The 19480-nt window shown below is 35.7% G+C and overlaps 3 protein-coding genes across 3 annotated transcripts; 2 read left to right on the forward strand and 1 right to left on the reverse strand.

Moving 5' to 3' along the window:
* Positions 1-1078: 1078 nt before the first annotated feature.
* On the forward strand, positions 1079-8680 carry eif3d (eukaryotic translation initiation factor 3, subunit D). Its single transcript, XM_051887629.1, has 15 exons — positions 1079-1244; positions 2151-2276; positions 2405-2450; positions 2567-2703; positions 2817-2902; positions 2990-3062; positions 4743-4864; positions 4962-5094; positions 5230-5377; positions 7136-7266; positions 7366-7451; positions 7704-7833; positions 7914-8056; positions 8147-8339; positions 8573-8680. Exons 2-15 carry the CDS (start codon positions 2154-2156, stop codon positions 8678-8680), a joined length of 1659 nt encoding a protein of 552 aa, XP_051743589.1. The 5' UTR covers positions 1079-1244; positions 2151-2153.
* A 217-nt stretch (positions 8681-8897) lies between these two features.
* Positions 8898-12166, reverse strand: sult3st1 (sulfotransferase family 3, cytosolic sulfotransferase 1). Its single transcript, XM_051887628.1, has 4 exons — positions 11962-12166; positions 11709-11803; positions 11432-11606; positions 8898-10223 (listed from the first exon to the last, which is right to left on the reverse strand). The coding sequence occupies exons 1-4, from the start codon at positions 12074-12076 to the stop codon at positions 10090-10092; spliced, it is 519 nt and encodes a 172-aa protein (XP_051743588.1). The 5' UTR covers positions 12077-12166; the 3' UTR covers positions 8898-10089.
* Positions 12167-13947: 1781 nt separating this feature from the next.
* LOC127509571 (GTPase IMAP family member 4) lies at positions 13948-19469 on the forward strand. The gene is made up of 3 exons (XM_051888414.1): positions 13948-14188; positions 16212-16991; positions 18634-19469. The coding sequence occupies exons 1-3, from the start codon at positions 14155-14157 to the stop codon at positions 18714-18716; spliced, it is 897 nt and encodes a 298-aa protein (XP_051744374.1). The 5' UTR covers positions 13948-14154; the 3' UTR covers positions 18717-19469.
* The last annotated feature ends 11 nt before the right edge of the window (positions 19470-19480 follow it).

Below are 19480 nucleotides of genomic sequence, written 5' to 3' on the forward strand. Positions count from 1 at the left end.
AGGAACTTGGCTCAAACATATTCTCAAACTGTGCCGCCTACACTGTGGGTAACTCAACTTGCAGAACACTGCTGGGTTGACACGCACATGAATGGAGTTGAGTGGGTTTTGTGGCTCTCTTGAGTAATCATTCTCAATCTAAAATATTAATTACTGAAAAAAAAAAAAAAAAAAAAAACAGTTAATCAAATTTTAAACAATACTGGAACATTTTATAGAGAGTTAAAAATGCAGGTGAAGCTGTCAGTAATGTGTCATGTACAAGCTGAATCAGTTAATGCTTCAAAAATACATTTAAATCAATATGTCACATTGGGATAAAGGCACTGTTTCCTACTTGGTCCGTTACATGTAACAGAAAAACAGTAGACAATAATTTCAGGGACACACCAAAAACCTTTATCATAATTGTTAAAATAAATTTAATCATTGAGATTGAGATATATATATATAATCATTGAGATTGAGATATATATATATATTAAATACAGAATAACAGGACCCACATGTTAAATTAGACAGGTTACTCTGGGGCTTTAGCAAGGTGATAACTACCTAAAAAAAAAAAAAAAAAAAAAAGGCTTTGGGAAAAACTAATCATTTCCTCTTTAAACCAAAAGTTTTTCCAAAGACAGGGAATGTAACAAACCTTCATGCCATATCTGCACACTGGGTCTATAAACTGATTTCCGTTTCCTGATAATCATTCAGATATAAAATACATTCATTCAGGCCCAAAATACAAGGCTTAGAAAATGTCAGTAGCCTATTGATGGCTGTGACATTACATCCAATACCTTTCTCCAGAAATAGGCCTACAACAGAGTGCCTTTATCTATCCCACAAATACTATGTAAATCGGGTACACTGTGATTATACATTATGAAAAAATAAATAAAAATGGTGTGATGTATGTAGTCATTTAAATTGTGAACTGAACGTTCTTTCAGGCTAATGTTTTTATATGCATACTCTAAACTCCAAAATTAATTCAACAACATGAAAATATAAATCACTTAATTAAAAGTTACTGTGCAAGTCTAAATCGTTGTTCTTCAAACAACCCAGCTCAGACTGTGAGCTTTTATTTCGGACACATCCGCAAATCAGGCGGACTTTTATTTTGTTTGTAAAGTGTCGTAAAATTGGAGTGACTCGTTCCTTTTTACGGCACGGGCTCTCACCGCACCGTCTGGGAGTAGTCGTGCATCCTTGAATCAATACGAATTCGTACTCCAATAAAGGTAGGTTTTGCCTGAAATTATGTAAAATACTTCAATATTACAGCCAGGAACGGAAAACTGAAGCCGCGGTAAATGACTGAGATCAGTTGGTTCTCATGTCAGGAGAGCAGCATGTGCGCTACTGCTGAATCCATCAGCTGCTTTTACGCGCTCAATCCTTCCGCGCTACTGTTTATCGTTCAGACCCAATTGTTCATCTGGTATCTGCTTTTTACAAATATAAACTACGTCAAAATGGGAGAGGGAAGGGTACATGTGTGTAGCGGCGAGTTATTTAGCGGCGAGACTTTTCATCATGGCCGCTTGTAAAGTCCTGGAGGATGTCGTACACTATGGTCGTAGAGACGCAACTGCGCGCCGTGGCAATGATCATAGATTTGAACAGTCGAAGGCCTATTCGTTCAATTGCTATTTTTTTGCGACAAAACACGAATTGGTTGTTCCATTATGAATCTTCCACGCCGGATGTTGAAAAATAAGATTATTTTCGTAGTGTATTTCGATTTGTCTTGTTCGTCTGTCAAAAGAATACTGACTGACCAATGAAAACGAGACTTTAGGTCATGTGTCCGGAACCGGCATCACTCCCAACAATCCTTCCCAACACCACATTTATAAATTGTTTTACATTTTTTTTTAATTTTACTGTTGTTATTTCTAAAAGTAGATTGGGTTTTCCACACTTTATCATTACATGTTGTTAATAAACAGTGACACATGCAATCATACAACTATTTTACTTGCATTTTTCCTTTAGCGCTTAGTTCACTTCTTGATATGTTAGTAATTTTTTGTCTAAAGGCAGCACTCAAAAATAGAAAAACAAAAGTATATTTATGGAATTTGATAGATAGGAATGTGCTTGAATGGTGCCTTATGTTATGGACTTTTTTTTTTTTTTTTAAGGCAATGGCAAAGTTTCATGCACCGGTTATCCAGGACAATCCATCAGGATGGGGTCCTTGTGCTGTTCCTGAGAAGTTTAAAGACATGCCCTACCAGCCTTTCAGTAAAGGAGACCGACTGGGAAAGGTACATTCTTGTTAATATTCACTGGCCAACCTCATTATTTTATGTTCTGAAATGTGTACTCTCATAATTGTAGTATTCAAAATTAATTTTATTCCCCAAAAGTTAATTGCAATTATTTTTGTACATAGGTGGCTGACTGGACTGGTGCAACTTACCAGGATAAGAGATACACAAGTGAGTGTTTGCACATTCATTTTTATTTACCCTCAGTAATTGCTATATGTGAGCGCAATGACTTGTTTTGCTAGAGTCACTTATCAGTCAGAATTGTTGTTCTCTGTTCTGTGTAGATAAATACTCATCTCAGTTTGGAGGTGGCAGTCAGTATGCTTATTTCCATGAGGAGGATGAAACAAGCTTCCAGTTGGTGGATACTGCTAAGACTCAGAAGACCGCCTATCAGCGGAACCGTATGAGATTCGCTCAGGTAGAGCTGCTTTATAAACATTTATGTTTTTGCTCTCTTACTCCAGCCTCTCTTTAATCATCTATAGTTCTCTCATTTCTGAGTCTTTCTTATTATGTGCTTCTGTTCTACAGAGGAATCTTCGGAGAGACAAAGATCGCAGGACTCTTACTCAGTTCAACATGCAGACCCTGCCTAAGAGTGCCAAGCAGAAGGAAAGGTTAGTTCTGCTTAACTAGTAGAAAAACCACACACAAACACAAAAACCCTAGTCAACACACACTCAGCCTCATCTTTCTCTGAACAGGGACCGTATGCGCTTGCAGAAGAAATTCCAGAAGCAATTTGGCGTTCGGCAAAAGTGGGATCAGAAGTCTCAGGTATCAAATGCATCTGTTTCATCTCTTTTCATCTTTTCTTTGATCTCCAGCCACACAGCGTTTCACCTTCTCTTTAATTTCAGTTTTCAATTTTTTGCACTCAGTTACCACTACCATGACATATTATTTAAGGATTTGTTTTTCTTTTCTTTAATATCCTCTGTAAAATTTCATATCCATATTACATCCTTTTACATTTACTTAAAGTTGACATAAAATTGAATTTCTGTTTTGTAAATGCATATTATTGATCTTATTGATCTTGAACGATTTATCCACGTGTATTCATTTCTATTTGACTTCGTAAAAGGGCTGGGTGACATGGCCAAAAATTATCACAAATATATATATTTTTTTTATTTCAGTCGTTATCGATAATTGATAACACTACAATAAGGTTTCACTAGATAACACTTGTTAACTTCTTTATTTAACATGAACTAAGAATGAACAATACTTCTACAGCATTTATTAATCGTAGTTAATGTTAATTTCACCATTTGCTAATACATTATGCAAATCAAATGTTGTATTTGTTAACATTAGTTAATGCAATGTGAAATAACATGAATAAACAATGAACAGCTGGATTTTTATTAACAAAGATTAATAAATACTGTAACAAATGTATTGCTCATTGTTATTTCATGTTAGTTAATATGTTAACTAATGTTAACAAATGAGACCTTATTGTGAAGTGTTACCCGATAATTATAAGTGTCAAATTTTTATTTCTTTCAAGTTTAAAGGCAAATTTTTGCTACTGAGTGAAAGTTGTTGAAACCAGTCAGTTAACTGTGGTTTTATCATCTGACTACTCTTAATCATCAGAACTTGACAAACACTGGCCAAACAGGTGAACATTTCAAAAATTAATATTACATGTTTTGTCTCTTAGAAATGCACATTTGACAGTAGCTTGAGTTGGGATAGAGATGTAAATTTATGTTCATTAACAAAACGGTAGCATCTATAAAAATTATAACAACCTAATATTTATAGGGTAAAATTTGGGTCTTCCATAGCATTTAGATCATGTTAACCACAGATAAAACCATGCGTTGCACCTCACTGCCATGATAAAAAGTAACTAAATTGTTTCTGTGGTATTTATGAAAAACAGTAGCCTAAAGTATTTAGTATAACACAAATGCATAAACTGCTATAGCCTATTAATTATATTCTATTACTCCTTTAATACTGTTAATGTCTTCGTTAATAATTTCATGTGAATATCCCACATTTCTCGCATAATACGTTTGTGTTACTAGAGTAAATCCATGGTAAATGTTGGTGATTTGTGGATTGAAAAGCCTTCTAACTGTATCGTTGCGGCACCACGTTTCTCCTGTTTTCCACGTCAGCATTGAATATGTCAGCGCTTTCATCTGGCTAGTTTAGTGGTTTGTATGGGAGAACACTGCAGAACTCAGAGAGCTCTTTTCACTGGATCTCACATTACACTCATCACAATACTTAAGAGAAGATATCACTACTTCCGTTTCATCAAGACTTTAAGACAAACTGACTGTGTTTACATTAATACCTCACCAATATGGGCATTTTTAGTATTGAGTTTTCATATCAACTGGGTATGACCGTATCAGCGCTTTTTACTCTTCTGCTCCTCAGTTGGCCAAATATCATTATATATTCAGTCTAACTCTTCTGTCACCTCAGGCCCAGCTCAAGCCCAGGGACTCCTCGGTGGAGGTGCGCAGTGACTGGGAGGTGAAGGAAGAGATGGACTTTCCTAGGCTCATGAAGATGAGATACATGGATGTGGCTGACCCGGTCGACATGTGAGCATTCTGACACCACCCATGTCCCTGAGAGATAATTTCATATGAGTTTGTTGCTCTTGAGGGAGTCCTTCATTCTCTTTCTTCTCTTTCTCAGTGAGTGCTGTGGAGCTCTTGAGTACTACGACAAGGCTTTCGATCGCATCACCACACGCAATGAAAAACCACTCAAGAGCATCAAGAGGATCTTTCACACTGTTACCACCACTGATGACCCTGTGATTCGCAAGGTACTCTGAAGCACACTTGCACTCACCCACTTCAGTTGTCATTGCTGCTGGTTGTCTGACAACTACATTGATGTGACTTTTCTAGTATAAATGGCAATGCTAATTGAGCTTTTTCTGAATGCAAATCATCCGCAGCTGGCAAAGACCCAGGGAAATGTGTTTGCCACCGATGCCATCCTGGCAACTCTGATGTGCTGCACACGCTCAGTCAACTCCTGGGATATTATCGTTCAACGTGTGGGCAACAAGCTCTTTTTCGACAAGAGAGACAATTCTGATTTTGGTAAGCATGTGCTTCAGTTGAGTGCAGCTCATTTTGATGAATGTCAAAGGCCATAGAGTCTTGATGCTGGCCTTAATCTGGTTTAACTCTAGGGATTATTATAAATTTGCACTTGTCTTCATATGCAGGGCTCAACAATAAGGATTGTCCAGGGTCAATGTGAGAGTGCCAGCTAGTATTGCATTCATTTACTTTTCATGCCTTACTAGTTTCTGAGCACTGTTGTTGCAAATTCTGCTGATTTAAATACATCACCAAATTAAAAATATCAAGATGGTTAACAAAGATGAGGTTTGGTTGAAATTGCCAGTGTTTTTTTTTTTTTTTTTTTTTTTTTTAAATAGTCTTTGCTAGGGGTGGGCGATATGACCCAAATCTTATCACGATATGAGTCATTTTATTTCACAATGATATATATCACAATATAGTTATTTTTGATTTAAATAATGTTTTTATGATATCAATTTTTGATAACATTAACATTTTATAATTCTTGTCACCATTTTCAATATCACAAACTTATACTAGCCCAAGTAAAAAAAAATAAAAAAATCTCAAGCTTACTGAAGACAAGTAAACTGATAAAATAAGAACAAATGAATTACAAACAATAGAAAAACTAAAAAAGAACAAAGACAAATGAAATGGACCTCTCACTGTTCTTGACTTGATTGATTCAGTCAAGAGCAGTAAGAGATTTTCTCATTATTTGTTAAACATTAATGACAGATAGCAGCAGGTTTATTAGGCTGCTGTCACTTTAAGAGCTGCACGGATCGAATATACTAAGGGCCTGTTTACACCTTGTCACTTCATGTGTTTTACTGATCAGACAGCTATCTGATTTGTTAAAACGGTTGTTAACAGTTGTCTCCGCAAAACAAATATAAATCCGATCCTCAATTCATGCGCTATGTACCAATTTAACGGAGTTCACATCAACGAAAACAACAGATAAGAGCTGCATTTTATTTATCATCAGCTAATTTCAAGAACAAAGACAGCAATAGGAGAGAGAGCAGCATCAGCACTGGTAAGATCATTTAGTCACTACTTGTAATGAAGATGATTGTGTTGCGTGTCTGTGACTTACAGTTTCATTTGTGTCAGTTTGTGCGTCGGATTGCTGAGGAGATACTGTTCATCTGCGGCAATGCGTGTTGTAGTAGCGCTGGCATATCTGGCTATAACATGTCATATAGCCTATTACACGCTCTCACACATTTGTTTTTTAGCATTTTTGGGAGAAGTACAATTTACTAATGTGGTTTCAACAACCAGCAATTAAACCTGTCCAGTTTCATCTGGAATGCATCTCAAACCACCTCCTGAAGTGGTTTGGATGATCAGATTTAAATCCGTCTCTAAAGCATTTCAGAAGGCATTAACTCCTGTCAATTATCAATTATTATAAACACTTAATGTAAATCTTTTATAAATCACTAAATGTCATTTTACATTTAACTTTTAATGATAAATGTATTTCTCTGACATATCAAAATGTTGCAAAAATGAAATGTTTGGGAACATTTTTATAAATAGCAATTTTTATTTATTTTAGTTGGGCCAATGAAAATATTGGCCTAAAAATATCTAACTACTTGTAAAATAATCCTAACTGTTAAGCCCTGGTTTAATATTTAAGGCCATAGAGTCTTGATTCTGGCCTTATTCTGGTGCCAAAACAGTTATTTGTGTTTTTGCTGCATAAAGTAATATATGTGAAGTTGTAAAGCTTAAACTCATTCTCCCTTGTAGACCTGCTTACTGTGAGTGAGACTGCGAATGAGCCTCCTCAGGACGAGGGCAGTTCCCTCAACTCCCCCCGAAACCTGGCCATGGAGGCCACTTACATCAACCACAACTTCAGCCAGCAGTGTCTCAGAATGGTATGCTTGTGTTTTTCCACCGTAAACTGGCCATTAACATCCATATTCTGTTTCAAACAAAGACATTTGTGTCAATTTTTTTTTTTGCTTTGTTTTCAGGGAGGAGAGAGGTACAAGTTTCCCAATCCTAACCCGTTTGTTGAGGAGGACATGGAGAAGAGTGAGGTGGCATCGGTTGCCTACAGGTATGTGCTGACCTCTGCTTAAAAAAAAAAAAAAAAAGAAAAGAAAAGAAAAGAAAAGAAAAATTGGCTTGTTCACTCATTTTGATACAGTATATAAATGGTGTTTGAGCCTAAAAATTGTATTTAAAAATAAAGTTGTATTTGAGTGCTGTTTGAACAAAACCTAAGAATGAAGAATATATTTATTATAAGGGACATTATCAGCAAAGTATGTGTAATTCAAAATAGTGACCTTCCCTGACTGATTCTCAGGTACCGGAGGTGGAAGCTGGGGGAAGACATTGACCTCATGGTTCGCTGTGAGCATGATGGAGTGATGACCGGCGCAAACGGAGAAGTCTCTTTCATCAATGTCAAAACTCTGAATGAGTGGGATTCCCGAGTAAGATACAAAAAGAGAGATGGATAATTGTATTTGGCCATTTCAGAGATGCATGTGATCTAATTCTGTGCTTTGTGCAGTACTGCAATGGAGTGGACTGGAGACAGAAACTGGATTCCCAGAGGGGAGCGGTTCTGGCCACAGAGCTGAAGAACAACAGCTACAAATTGGCCCGTTGGACCTGTTGTGCTATTCTTGCGGGATCTGAGTACCTCAAATTAGGGTGAGTACAAAGCCACCATCTCTACATGTTATTGTTTTTCTTTGAGCTTTTTCCTGTCTGGTTTCTCACTACGTGTCCTTTTCTCTTTAGGTATGTCTCCCGTTATCATGTCAAGGACTCGTCTAGGCATGTTGTCCTTGGCACACAGCAGTTCAAGCCCAACGAGTTTGCCAGCCAAATTAACCTGAGCATGGAGAATGCCTGGGGCATCCTGCGCTGTGTGATCGACATCTGTCGCAAGCTGGAGGAGGGCAAATACCTCATCCTCAAAGACCCTAATAAGGTAAAGTGGAAGATGTGGTGCTAGTCTTTTGCATTTCAGAATCAAGGTCTTTGACATACTGAAACAGCAAGAAGCTTCAAATGTCTATTAAAAGGTTGTTTGCATGGTGTCTGAAGTGTTAATTTTAGCTGTAATGATGTGCCAGGAGGAATCACCTTGGCAAATTCGAAGTATTTCTCTGCCATATTCTACATTATTATGAATGCATAACTCTCCTTTGTGTTCCTCAACAGCAAGTAATTAGGGTGTACAGTCTGCCTGATGGAACCTTCAGCTCGGATGAAGATGAAGAGGAGGATGATGAGGATGAGGAAGAAGATGAAGAGGGTGAGGATAGCTGAATGTTTGTCACTTCAGTATTTATCTGTACTTTTTATTTGGTTTCCTTTTGTTTCTTATATATTTTTTAATTTCCTCCAACAGATGAAGACAATTAAGGCGTCATTAACTACCACAGCTGCCAGCATTATGTGTTTCAATGTTGTCAGAGCTGAATAAAGACAATTGATTATTCATATACTGTGCTGATGTCTCTGTCAAAGAATGAGCGCACTCAGGTTTGGATGCTCTTGCAAGTTTAATTGTTATAGATTAAGTTCTGGAGCTTGAGGGCAATACAAATACAAACTTTCTTTTAAGAAATGATTCTGTAAGTGACTGGTCTGACATTAAGGTCTGCAGGTTGCACTACCTAGATATAGCTGCTAAATGATTTGTTTCTGGTCCTAAAGAAACTAAACAATCTTCAGCACACTATTGATGCATAATGGTCATGAAAAAAATGTTTAGTTACATAAAATTATATTATTAAAACCTAACTTTAGATGTGTGTCAGATTGCCCCAGTGTAGCACCATATGAAGATCTGTCACAGTTTTAAACCTGTATACTACCATTCAAAAGTTTAAGGATGTTAAGATTTTTACTTAAATGGTTTTACATTAATTCATTTAGCAGATGATTTTATCCAAAACTTACCCAAACCGACTTAGAAATGAATACAATAAACGATTCATCTTATAGGGGCAATAACACGAGAAGTGCTAGAAACACAAAGTTTCAAGCATCGTTCAGAATAGTACAAGCTAGAACAGGGAGGGATATAAGAACTATATGTATATACTATATTTATACTATGTTTATAAGAACTAAGAACTTTACTATATTTTTTTTTATAGTAAAGTCATGTATTTTTACCAATTTGTCTTGAAAGAAAAAAACAGTAATATTGTGAAATAGTGTTACAATTTAAAAACTCTTTTTTACTGAAATATATTTTAAAATGTAATTTATTCCTGTGTTGTCAAAGCTGATTTTTTTTTTTTACTCTAGTCTTCACTGTCACATGACCCTTCAGAAATCACTCTAATATGATTTGCTGTTCAAGAAACATTTCTAGTTAATATCAGTGTTGAAAACTGCTTAATATTATTGTAAAAAACTAGATGAATTTATTATCAGGATTCTTTGAATAGAAAATTCAAAAGAACAGCATTTATTTGAATTATAAACATTGACTCTCAATTTAAATCTATTTAATGTGTCCTTGCTGAGTAAAAGTATTAATTTCATTTAAAAAAAAAAAAAAAAACCTAGTGTATATCTATATTAACCACTTTGTGGTTTACAGCCAATGGGGCTCTTCAGAAACACTGTTTACTGGTAATTCAAATGCTAAAACCTTCCAAACCAACTATCAGTGTTTGATGTCCACTGGGGAAAACAACATGCTTGTTCTGTTTCTTCTGTGACTAGTTTTGCTTTGTCTTGGTGTCCAAGTCCCAGATGAAGTGCAGTGGTAAGGTTCCCATCCTTTCTTTGAAGATCTGGTCAAACATCTCATTTTGTGCCACAGTGAATGTGTTCTTCCAATCTCCTACAGTACCTGCAACCGCAAAACAAATAATGTTGCAAGCAGCCATTAAGGGGCCAAGCACAAAGAAGGCACAAGAAGTCATGCCACCATGGCTGGAAACATCAGACCAACTGCAACAAAGAGCAATTAAAGGCATATTAAGATGATTTTAAACTGATGAGTAACCAAATTGATGTGGTGTGGTCAGAGTGAGGTGACAATGACACACGCAAAGTTTGGTGTCAATATGCCAAAGCATTGCAGAGATACAGTCTCAGAGTCATTTTGGCATAATGCCTTGAATTTGTTGCGGAGCTATACGAAAACGGTTTCGAATATCGACACAAAATCCTTACATTTTTTGGCACAGTCAGAAGATGATATGACTCTAATTTGGTGAAAGTCAGACAAGCAGTCTAGGAGGAGTTCGAAAAAGCAGGTTTTTTTAAAGAAAATCAAAATGGCGGACAGGAAGTTTGACCGACTATAGCAAAGTTTCATTACAACTTTAATTACAACATAAAAGGTGGTGCTGCCCCGAAACATTTTCAATACTGTCATCGCATAGTGCCAAAGACACATGTTTCGTAATTATACACCAATGCGTTCGTAAAATGTAGCGTTGTGTGACAAAAATCCAAAAGGCTGATATAGAAAATTTGGTCAGAATACACCACACACCAAGTTTGGTCAGAGTACGCTAAAGCATTGCGGACATATAGCCTCACATTCATTTTTGGGGGGAATTTGTCAAATTCGTTTGTGCGTTATTCAAGAACGGTTTGACAAATTGCCTTGAACTTTTTATCGGCATGGTCTGAAGATGACGTGGTTAAATTTTTGTGAAAATTGGAGCAACGGCCTAGGATGAATAAAAAAAAAGTAGATTTTTCAGAAAATTCAGAATCAGAGGAAAAAATAAATCTCAAAGTGCAACTTTGGACAGTGGCACTAGAGAGATTAAGTTAGAGACTCTGGTGCTCAAATTTGCTCTGGTGACAGACTGTTCAGACTGTCCTCTATCTGTGTGCCAAATTTCATAACTTTCCCGCAAGCAGTTCTATGAGCTGCCATAGACTTCCAGAGCGGAAGAAGAAATGGAAAAAGAATAATAATAAGAATGCCAACAATTACAATAGGTGCCTACGCACCTTCGGTGATTGGCCCCTAATAACAACAGAATAACTGAAGGATACAGCTTGTCTACACATTCCACATTGTGATCTTTGAACATTGACCTTTGCGCATGAATTGGGGCTGAAGTAGTAGATCTTGTGGGATGAATTCATAGTTTGCCTTGGGGTCCTGCTTCATGTTTTTAAAAGTGGCCTTCTCCACAATACGTGCAATAGCAGTGTCATCCATATTTTTCCCCAAGAACATGCAGATTTTCTCCACTGCTGTCCTGAGATCCTGAAAGTGGAGCCAAATGCATCAGTATCAAAAGAGATCTTAAACAATCTGTAATAAAGAGCATTCTGCAAATACTTTGAGATATTTTGAGGCTGTGATTACCATGACCATGTCCTCATATGTCAGGAAAAGGATGTTGTACTGCTCTCTTTTAGTGTACCACTCTCGGATGTGATCAAACCAAGATGAACTGCCAACTAAAACACAAGGTATGAATTGATACTTCTTAAACCTTACACCTACATTTTGTGTCATATTAAGGTCGATAAGCCTGAATTAAGCCCGATTTTTAAAAATACCAAGCTAATGTCCAAAAAAATGTCTAAAACATACTTTGATGTGCTGTAATTCCTACCGTTTCCTGCTAGATACTGCTGCAAAAAGTCTTCGAAGCTCTTGGGAGTCTCAACTTTGGCCCAGACATGGGAAAAGTGGAAAAATGACACCACATTGTCTTTTGGATTTCTCATTACATATATGATCTGTCATTTAAAAGACATGAGGAGCAATGAGGTTTAGACCAAACAAAAATTTGTCTAACATTTGATTATACAACTAAACATGTGGCTTACAATTGGCTTACCCACACAAATAATACATTATTATTATTATTAATATAATTATTTACTTTACGTTTTGCATGACAGACTGCGTAAATACTTAACTTTCCTCTCTTGTCCTTAAGACCTAGTGGCATCAGTGTGGGTGTGAGATGGGAGGCAAAGAGCCGTGGAGACGGCCGCAAGGAATAGTCAGGTCTGCCTTCACGGTACTCTAACCATGGCATCTTCTCAAGATTGTTGGGATATGTTTTGTCTGTTGTGTCCTCACAAATTAAATTTATGATGTTCTGTGTCCATATTGTACCTGCAAAAATAAGGTTCAATATGTAAACAACCAAATAAATCCCACACATGCATATCTTGAAGGTTAGCAGCAAACTGAATAGGCTGGGACCAGTTGTCATGCAAGTTAGGAGTTTGTTACAAGTGCAGTAGTAAAAGTTTATCTATTCTTTATATATATATATATATATATATATATACATACAGTATCTCACAGAAGTGAGTACACCCCTCACATTTTTGTAAATATTTTATTATATCTTTTCATGTGACAACACTGAAGAAATGACACTTTGCTACAATGTAAAGTAGTGAGTGTACAGCTTATATAACAGTGTACATTTGCTGTCCCCTCAAAATAACTCAACACACAGCCATTAATGTCTAAACCGCTGGCCACAAAAGTGAGTACACCCCTAAGTGAAAAAATTTAACTTCTGGAAGAGAGGTGTACACACGTTCGTTCTCTGATTCACATGTACGCAAAATTGAGAAATGACCATAAGATCAAATGTAGGACGGTTTCTACGCAACATTTTATAAATGAGGCCCCTGGTCTCTTGTCCTGTTAACAGAATCTGTAATCATGCCCCTCCTTGGTGAAAACCAGTATAATAAATTGATTTATGTCCAGAAAAACACATTTTTACAACTGAAAGGATCAATCGTACCTGATTTGGGGTATGTCACCAAAAAAACATCACTGTCACGAATCTCAAAATGCTGAAGAGAGTCAATGTATTCCTCAGTGGTTTCACCTTTTGGAAAAACATAGCCTTTATATTTACATAAATAGTTGTTAAGACTTTCCATTATGCTGCACTTCTGCAATGTGGAGAAACAAATGACCTTTGGAATCAGTGTGAAAGCAGCATAGTGTACAAAGACTGACGTGGACCTCTTTCCCCTGTCTTTTAAGGTTGGATGTTAATAATTAATTATAATAAAATTTCCCTGGTTTCACAGACAAGGCTTAAGCTAGTCCTAGACTAAAATGCATGTTTAAGTTGTTTTAACTGAAAGCAACTTGTACTGAAATATCTTAAAATATGTGTCACTGCCATTGTTTTGTCTCAAGATGCACACCAGTAATGTTTTTTTTCTAGTGTACATTTATAAAAGATACTTAAATATCCTAATTGAACTAAGACCTAATCCTGTCTTTGAAACCAGGCCATAGAGTAACATTTTAATTTAGGGTTTACATCACACATCACACTTCATTTACTATAGTATTATAACTAAATATGCATATTTACATGCCAATGAATGTAGCATGAAATGTAGGATTAAGAGTGACTTTTTATTTTAGAAATAATCGTTTAAAAATGAAAAAACAACAACAAAAAAAAAAACTACTAAACTGATTTGCCTATGATGAGATGATAGAAAGATCAGTTCTTAAACAGCATAAATGTTCAGTAATAAATTTTCAGTAATACAACAGGCTTGGTCTTAGTTTGTACTTTGGATATGACAGTAAAAAAGGGTTGTAAACAGCGTGATCAGAACTGACACAGGATTGCGCTGACAATGTACAGAGAAAACAATATTTAGATAAGAGGACAGATGAAATATGTTCTAGTCCAATCGATCCTGCGGTAACAGACAATCAAGTAATCAGAAAATAATGAAATTTTTTTAAAGAGAGCAGCACATTTGACCGAAGAAAGAAAAAAAATCACTGAACAGACTGGAAGAGAATGGATGAGATAACAGATATTTCACACAGTCACGGTCAGTAAACAGATGTACAGGTTCTTAGTAACGAGTTAATTTTTTTTTTTTTTCTGTAAGAGTAATGTAACCAAAAGTAAATCATGCATGATTTGTTCAATGTTGCTGTTTTTTATAGTGCATATTATGTCTTTGTTAATGAACATTTAGAAAGTAGACTTTAATTGCCACAGATGCCACAGGTACAATAGTTAAACTATTACAATCAGTGATATACTGGAGAATTCATTCATTTCATTTTACTGATCTTACCAATTTTACTACATTTTCTTAAGGGACTGTTATAGTATATTTAAGACATGTATTAAGACATGTATTTTAAGACATGTAATTCAGATTCTGTTGTATTGATTTTAGTAACACCGTAAAATTTTTTAGTCAAAAAGATTTGTCTTACTGCTATTAAATTTGACCTAACTGCTTTGAAGTCAGTCATGGCAGTGAAATAAGGCCAAAGTTATATTCATCAGATATTTGGTCAACAGAGGTAGACCTACAGTATGTGATATTTGTAATGCTTAATGAAAAAGACCTCTATTAAACCTCCAAATCGATAAGGCATGTACCAAGTAAAAACTTAATGAAGCAATTAGTGTCTAAAGATGTGGTGTGTGCTCATTATACAATATTATTATCAAGGGAGCAATAATTTGAAAAGCCAGTAGCTGATATTCATAGTCTTTTTATTACTGTCTTTATTGCTACTGATTAAAACCAAGCAACACAAAAAGTTAAATGTAATCTAAAATGGTTATCCAAAATTGGCTACAATGGCTTTAGTATTACATTTATTTCAGCTGTCCCCTCATGTAAGTGATAGTGTACAGTACAGTCAGCTAGTTATTATCGTAAAATAAACCCAACACCAAATATAAATATGTGGGGATTAAATATTGATTTGAGGTGAAATTATTTTATAATTTTACCCGGATACTATCTTAAGGCTTCCGTTAAGAAAAAATAGCCCATTGCAATATACTAAATCGTCCTTTTAACACTGCAACAATATTACAGTAATGTTAATAATGAAATCCTCTGAGGTCATCACAATCGATAATAGAGATGCAAGATGGAGTCAACTGGATTTGTATGAAATGAGAGAGCAAGTCTGCAATGTGATATGAGAGACATAGAAGTAGCACCGGTTTCAGTTATACCCATATAGTTGTGATATAAAGTGTTGCCAAGGACAATAGGGATATTAGGAAATATGTGACCACTGAATGAACTGTAATCAAGTATTCCACTCAAAAAAAATATTTAGACCTAAAGTTAAGATTTATGTATTTGAATTACAAATAAAATTTCCATCCATTTGGATTACATAGTTTTAACATTAATAAACTTAATGGGTTGCATATTTGTCAGACATTCGTTAATGAAACGGGTCAGATTTCTGTAATAATACTAACAAACTGATTGTGTTTTAAATACACAGCCAAGTTTATATATTTATCATCAATAAATCCAATTTGTTTTAATCTCATACATTTTAACTGAATATTGCTTGTTTATTTATCCATACTTTTTATATACTTTTTAATTGACTAAATGAACTTTTTTATTTCACAATGAACAAATGTATGTTGATTCTAAGCAATTTTAATAAATGCATAAATGAAAATAAGATTATTTAAATAAAATCCCAGACAGCAACATAGTGTGGCCAAGATCCAGCCCACATCTGGTACATGTGGATTACACACGGACCAGATATGGGCCGGATCTGGGCCGTCACTATGTTGCTGTCTGGGTAAAACAGATGCAAATAGTTAATATATGCCAAGTTTTTTTTTTTTTTTTTTTGAGTGAATCTTAGATGTTTCTTACCTGTTTGATTTATGTACGACTAACAAATATGCATCACATTAAGTTTATTAGTTTATGTTAAAACTACAATTTTATATGCAATTCAATATAAATGTTAAATTTAGGCCTAGAGCACAGTAATAAAATCAAATAGCCTGTTTTGTTTCGCTCTGACAATCAAATTTTTGTCATGTCTATATCTTTTTATCCACAGAACAAGGGATTAATCTTTCTGACTGTCCTAAACTGAGATTGGTCCTAGTTGGAGTGACAGAAGCTGGGAAAAGTGCTGTTGGTAATGCCATTTTGGGCAAGAAAGCCTTTGATGAGGTTGGGGTAAAGACTCGAGTGAGTTTCCCATGTCAGGGTCTGGTGAAAGAACAGCAGGTGCTTGTGGTTGACACCCCAGGTTGGGAATGGTTCAACGTCAATGGCTCCTCTGCATCAGTATGGCCAGTGAAGAAGGAGATAATGAGGAGTATGAGTCTGTGCCAGCCTGGTGCCCATGCCCTGCTGCTGGTGGTACCACTGTCATTCTCGTTCTCTCAGCGTGAGCGCCGTGCTGTGGAGGAACATGTTGAGCTGTTTGGTCCAGAAGCCTGGAGTTACAGTTTGGTGCTCTTCACAATCTTAGACAGAAAACAGTTACGCGGTTCCACCCTAAAGCAAGAAGTAAAGTTGAACGTGGAGCTAAACAGGCTGGTTGGGAATTGTGGAGGGCGTTTTCATGCTCTGTACAGCAATCCCAAAGCAGGTGAGGACCAGGTGGCTGAACTTCTGGTCAAAATCACGAAAATGATGGCTACCAACGGAGAGACAATGCTCTACAGTGAGAAGGTGTTGGAACAGGCCAGAGAAATGGAGAAAGAAGAGGAGAGAAAATTGGAGGAAGAGCGAAAGAAGAGGGAAGAGAACATACACAAAGTGAGAGAGGCATTGAAGGCAAAGGAGTTAAGAAGGTCGAGGAGGAGAACAGACCAACAGATATTGGACAGTAAGACAATATTCTTAAAATTTAGACTCAAAAGGGATAATAATGTTCTTGATTGTTTAAAAAAAAGTTATATTTGTGTAAAAAGTACTGAACACAAGTTAAAAAAGAATAAAACAACTTTGAAACAGTCAAATGTAACTTTTTCAATTTTTTCGATTTCAAAATGGTTTTATCCTTCCTTTATTATTTTATATTTTAGCTTGATAATGAAATTTTTAGAAAATTTATAATTCAATAATACAGACAGACAGACAGACAGACAGATGGATGATAGATAGATAGAACTAGCCTACAGTCTGCTGCTTAGAGACGCCAGCAGTTGGTTTTGTCTCTGATTTGTTCTGAATAATTTTCATTGGCAAAGCACAGAGAAAGTACCTGGCAATAGTACATCTAAAATGTGATTGACACTCAATATAAACTTGTTTATCAAACTTGGATATAATTTAGGGATTAGCTCAGTTTAAAATGAAATTATCCCATGATTTACTCACCCTCAAGCCATCCTAGGTGTATATGACTATCTTCTTTCAGATGAACACAATCAGAGTTATATTAATAATCACCCTGATGCTCATCCTGATGCACCTGTTTGAAGCTCGAAAAAAAGTGCATCCATCCATTATAAATGCACTCCACAAAGCTCCTTGGGGTTAATAAATGCCTTCTGAAGCGAAGAGATGCATTTGTGTAAGAAAAATATCCATATTTAACACAAAGTAAAATAACTGGTAACACTTTACAATAAGGTTCATGAGTTAACATTAGTTAACTACATTAGTTTACATGATCTAATAATGAACTGCACTTCTACAGCATTTATTAATCTTTGTTAATGTTAATTTCAACATTCACGAATACATTATTAAAATCTTGTTAACATTAGTTAATGCACTGTGAACTAACATGAACAAACAATAAACAGCTGAATTTTCATTAACTAATGTTAACAAAGATTAGTAAATACAATAACAAATGTATTGCTCATGGTTAGTTCATGTTAGTTAATACATTAACTAATGTTTAACTAACGAACCTTATTGTAAAGTGTTACCAAATAACTAGCTTCCACTCAGAATGCCTTCTGTATTCAACTTACGAAACAAGCGTAAATGATGTGATGTCAGTTACGCTTGTTTCGTAAGTTGAATAGGGAAGGCGTAGGACGTAGCCTAAGCGTTTTGAACTGCAAGAGGCGCTACATTTTCTTCGTAAGTTGAATACGGAAGGCGGTCTGGCGGAAGCTAATTATTTTACTTTATAACTTGTTAAATATGGATACTTTTCTTACACAAATGCATTGCTTAGCTTCAGAAGGCCTTTATTAATCCCCTGGAACCATGTTGAGTATGTTTTGTTTATGATGGATAGATGCACTTTTTTGAGCTTCAAACAAGTGGTTTCCGTGCACTGCCATTATAAAGCTTGAGAGCATCAGGGTGATTATTAATATAACTCTGATTGTGTTCATCTGAAAGAAGAAACACATTTACACCTAGGATGGCTTGAGGGTGAGTAAATCATGGGGTAATTTTCATTTTAAAGTGAACTAATCCTTTATCTGTGGCTTCATGCTGATTGCAGAATCACGAACTGCAGCACTCTTGCTCGTGTCAAAGGATGTTTTTCTTGTTTTCTACAGATGAGGAACAGGAAGACTCAGCTAGAGACAATCAGTCTATCAGTGACAAAATTAACTTTCTTCAGAGCTGCAAACAACAGTGAACGATGGACAGGACCTCAGGATAAAAGTCATATCCACTCCTGCAACTTCCACAACTCAGCACTAGAAGCCAGGCCATCATCACTTCTCATCTGTAGTAGCCTACCTGATCCAGACAGCAGAGCGTTAACCTGTAACATCCAAATCAACTTACAAATGAGGAACACAAACAGGCTTAGGCATTATATATATATATATATAATTATTGTTAATTATTTACATGATCAAAGTTCATAATTTATTGTTGTAATGTTTTGCATTCAAACTTATTTCCTTGTTGTGAAAATGCTCAGTCATGGTAACAAAAGAATATATCGTATCATTTTTAACATTTTTTTAAAAGTGTAAAGACAGTATAATGCAATGTTCTGCTCTGCTTTTACCAGTTTTGAAGTTTCAATTTTAAATTTAAAAATAAATTTAAATACAAATTGTGTGCTGTGCTAAATTAAACCAGGGGTTTTCTGTGACATTTCAGTAGTGAAACTGTTCGTCATTAAAATTCATTTAGACAACTTCCTTTAATATGCAAAAGTTGCCCGTGTTTCATTTTTTTTTTTTATTCTTGTCTTTGACAATATGTTTTGGTCTGTGAAAATGTTAAAAATGCTAAATTAGTTTTGCAACTGCAAGATATGACTTTTGTAATCATTCCTCTTACTACATCCAGTCTGCATCTTTCACAATTTTATGCTTTCATTTTATATCACTTGATCTGTCAGTGTTTAACTGAAGCACTTGAAACTCTCACACCCTAAGAGCAAAC

The sequence above is a fragment of the Ctenopharyngodon idella genome, chromosome 3 (genome assembly GCF_019924925.1).
Source record: "Ctenopharyngodon idella isolate HZGC_01 chromosome 3, HZGC01, whole genome shotgun sequence".
Lineage (NCBI taxonomy): Eukaryota > Metazoa > Chordata > Actinopteri > Cypriniformes > Xenocyprididae > Ctenopharyngodon > Ctenopharyngodon idella.

What these genes read in the sequence shown, in the direction of transcription:
- eif3d (XM_051887629.1), top strand. Translation starts at nt 2,154, where the DNA reads ATGGCAAAGTTTCATGCACCGGTTATCCAGGACAATCCATCAGGATGG. An exon ending in GCCAGCAGTGTCTCAGAATG is followed by an intron (nt 7,267 to 7,365) that starts GTATGCTTGTGT and finishes CTTTGTTTTCAG; the next exon opens with GGAGGAGAGAGGTACAAGTT. An exon ending in TCTGAGTACCTCAAATTAGG is followed by an intron (nt 8,057 to 8,146) that starts GTGAGTACAAAG and finishes TTTTCTCTTTAG; the next exon opens with GTATGTCTCCCGTTATCATG.
- sult3st1 (XM_051887628.1), bottom strand. Translation starts at nt 12,076, where the DNA reads ATGAGAAATCCAAAAGACAATGTGGTGTCATTTTTCCACTTTTCCCAT. An exon ending in GCAGTATCTAGCAGGAAACG is followed by an intron (nt 11,804 to 11,961) that starts GTAGGAATTACA and finishes CTTGTGTTTTAG; the next exon opens with TTGGCAGTTCATCTTGGTTT. An exon ending in GCCCCAATTCATGCGCAAAG is followed by an intron (nt 10,224 to 11,431) that starts GTCAATGTTCAA and finishes TTGCGGTTGCAG; the next exon opens with GTACTGTAGGAGATTGGAAG.
- LOC127509571 (XM_051888414.1), top strand. Translation starts at nt 14,155, where the DNA reads ATGGATGAGATAACAGATATTTCACACAGTCACG. An exon ending in AGATATTTCACACAGTCACG is followed by an intron (nt 14,189 to 16,211) that starts GTCAGTAAACAG and finishes TTTTATCCACAG; the next exon opens with AACAAGGGATTAATCTTTCT. An exon ending in AGACCAACAGATATTGGACA is followed by an intron (nt 16,992 to 18,633) that starts GTAAGACAATAT and finishes TGTTTTCTACAG; the next exon opens with ATGAGGAACAGGAAGACTCA.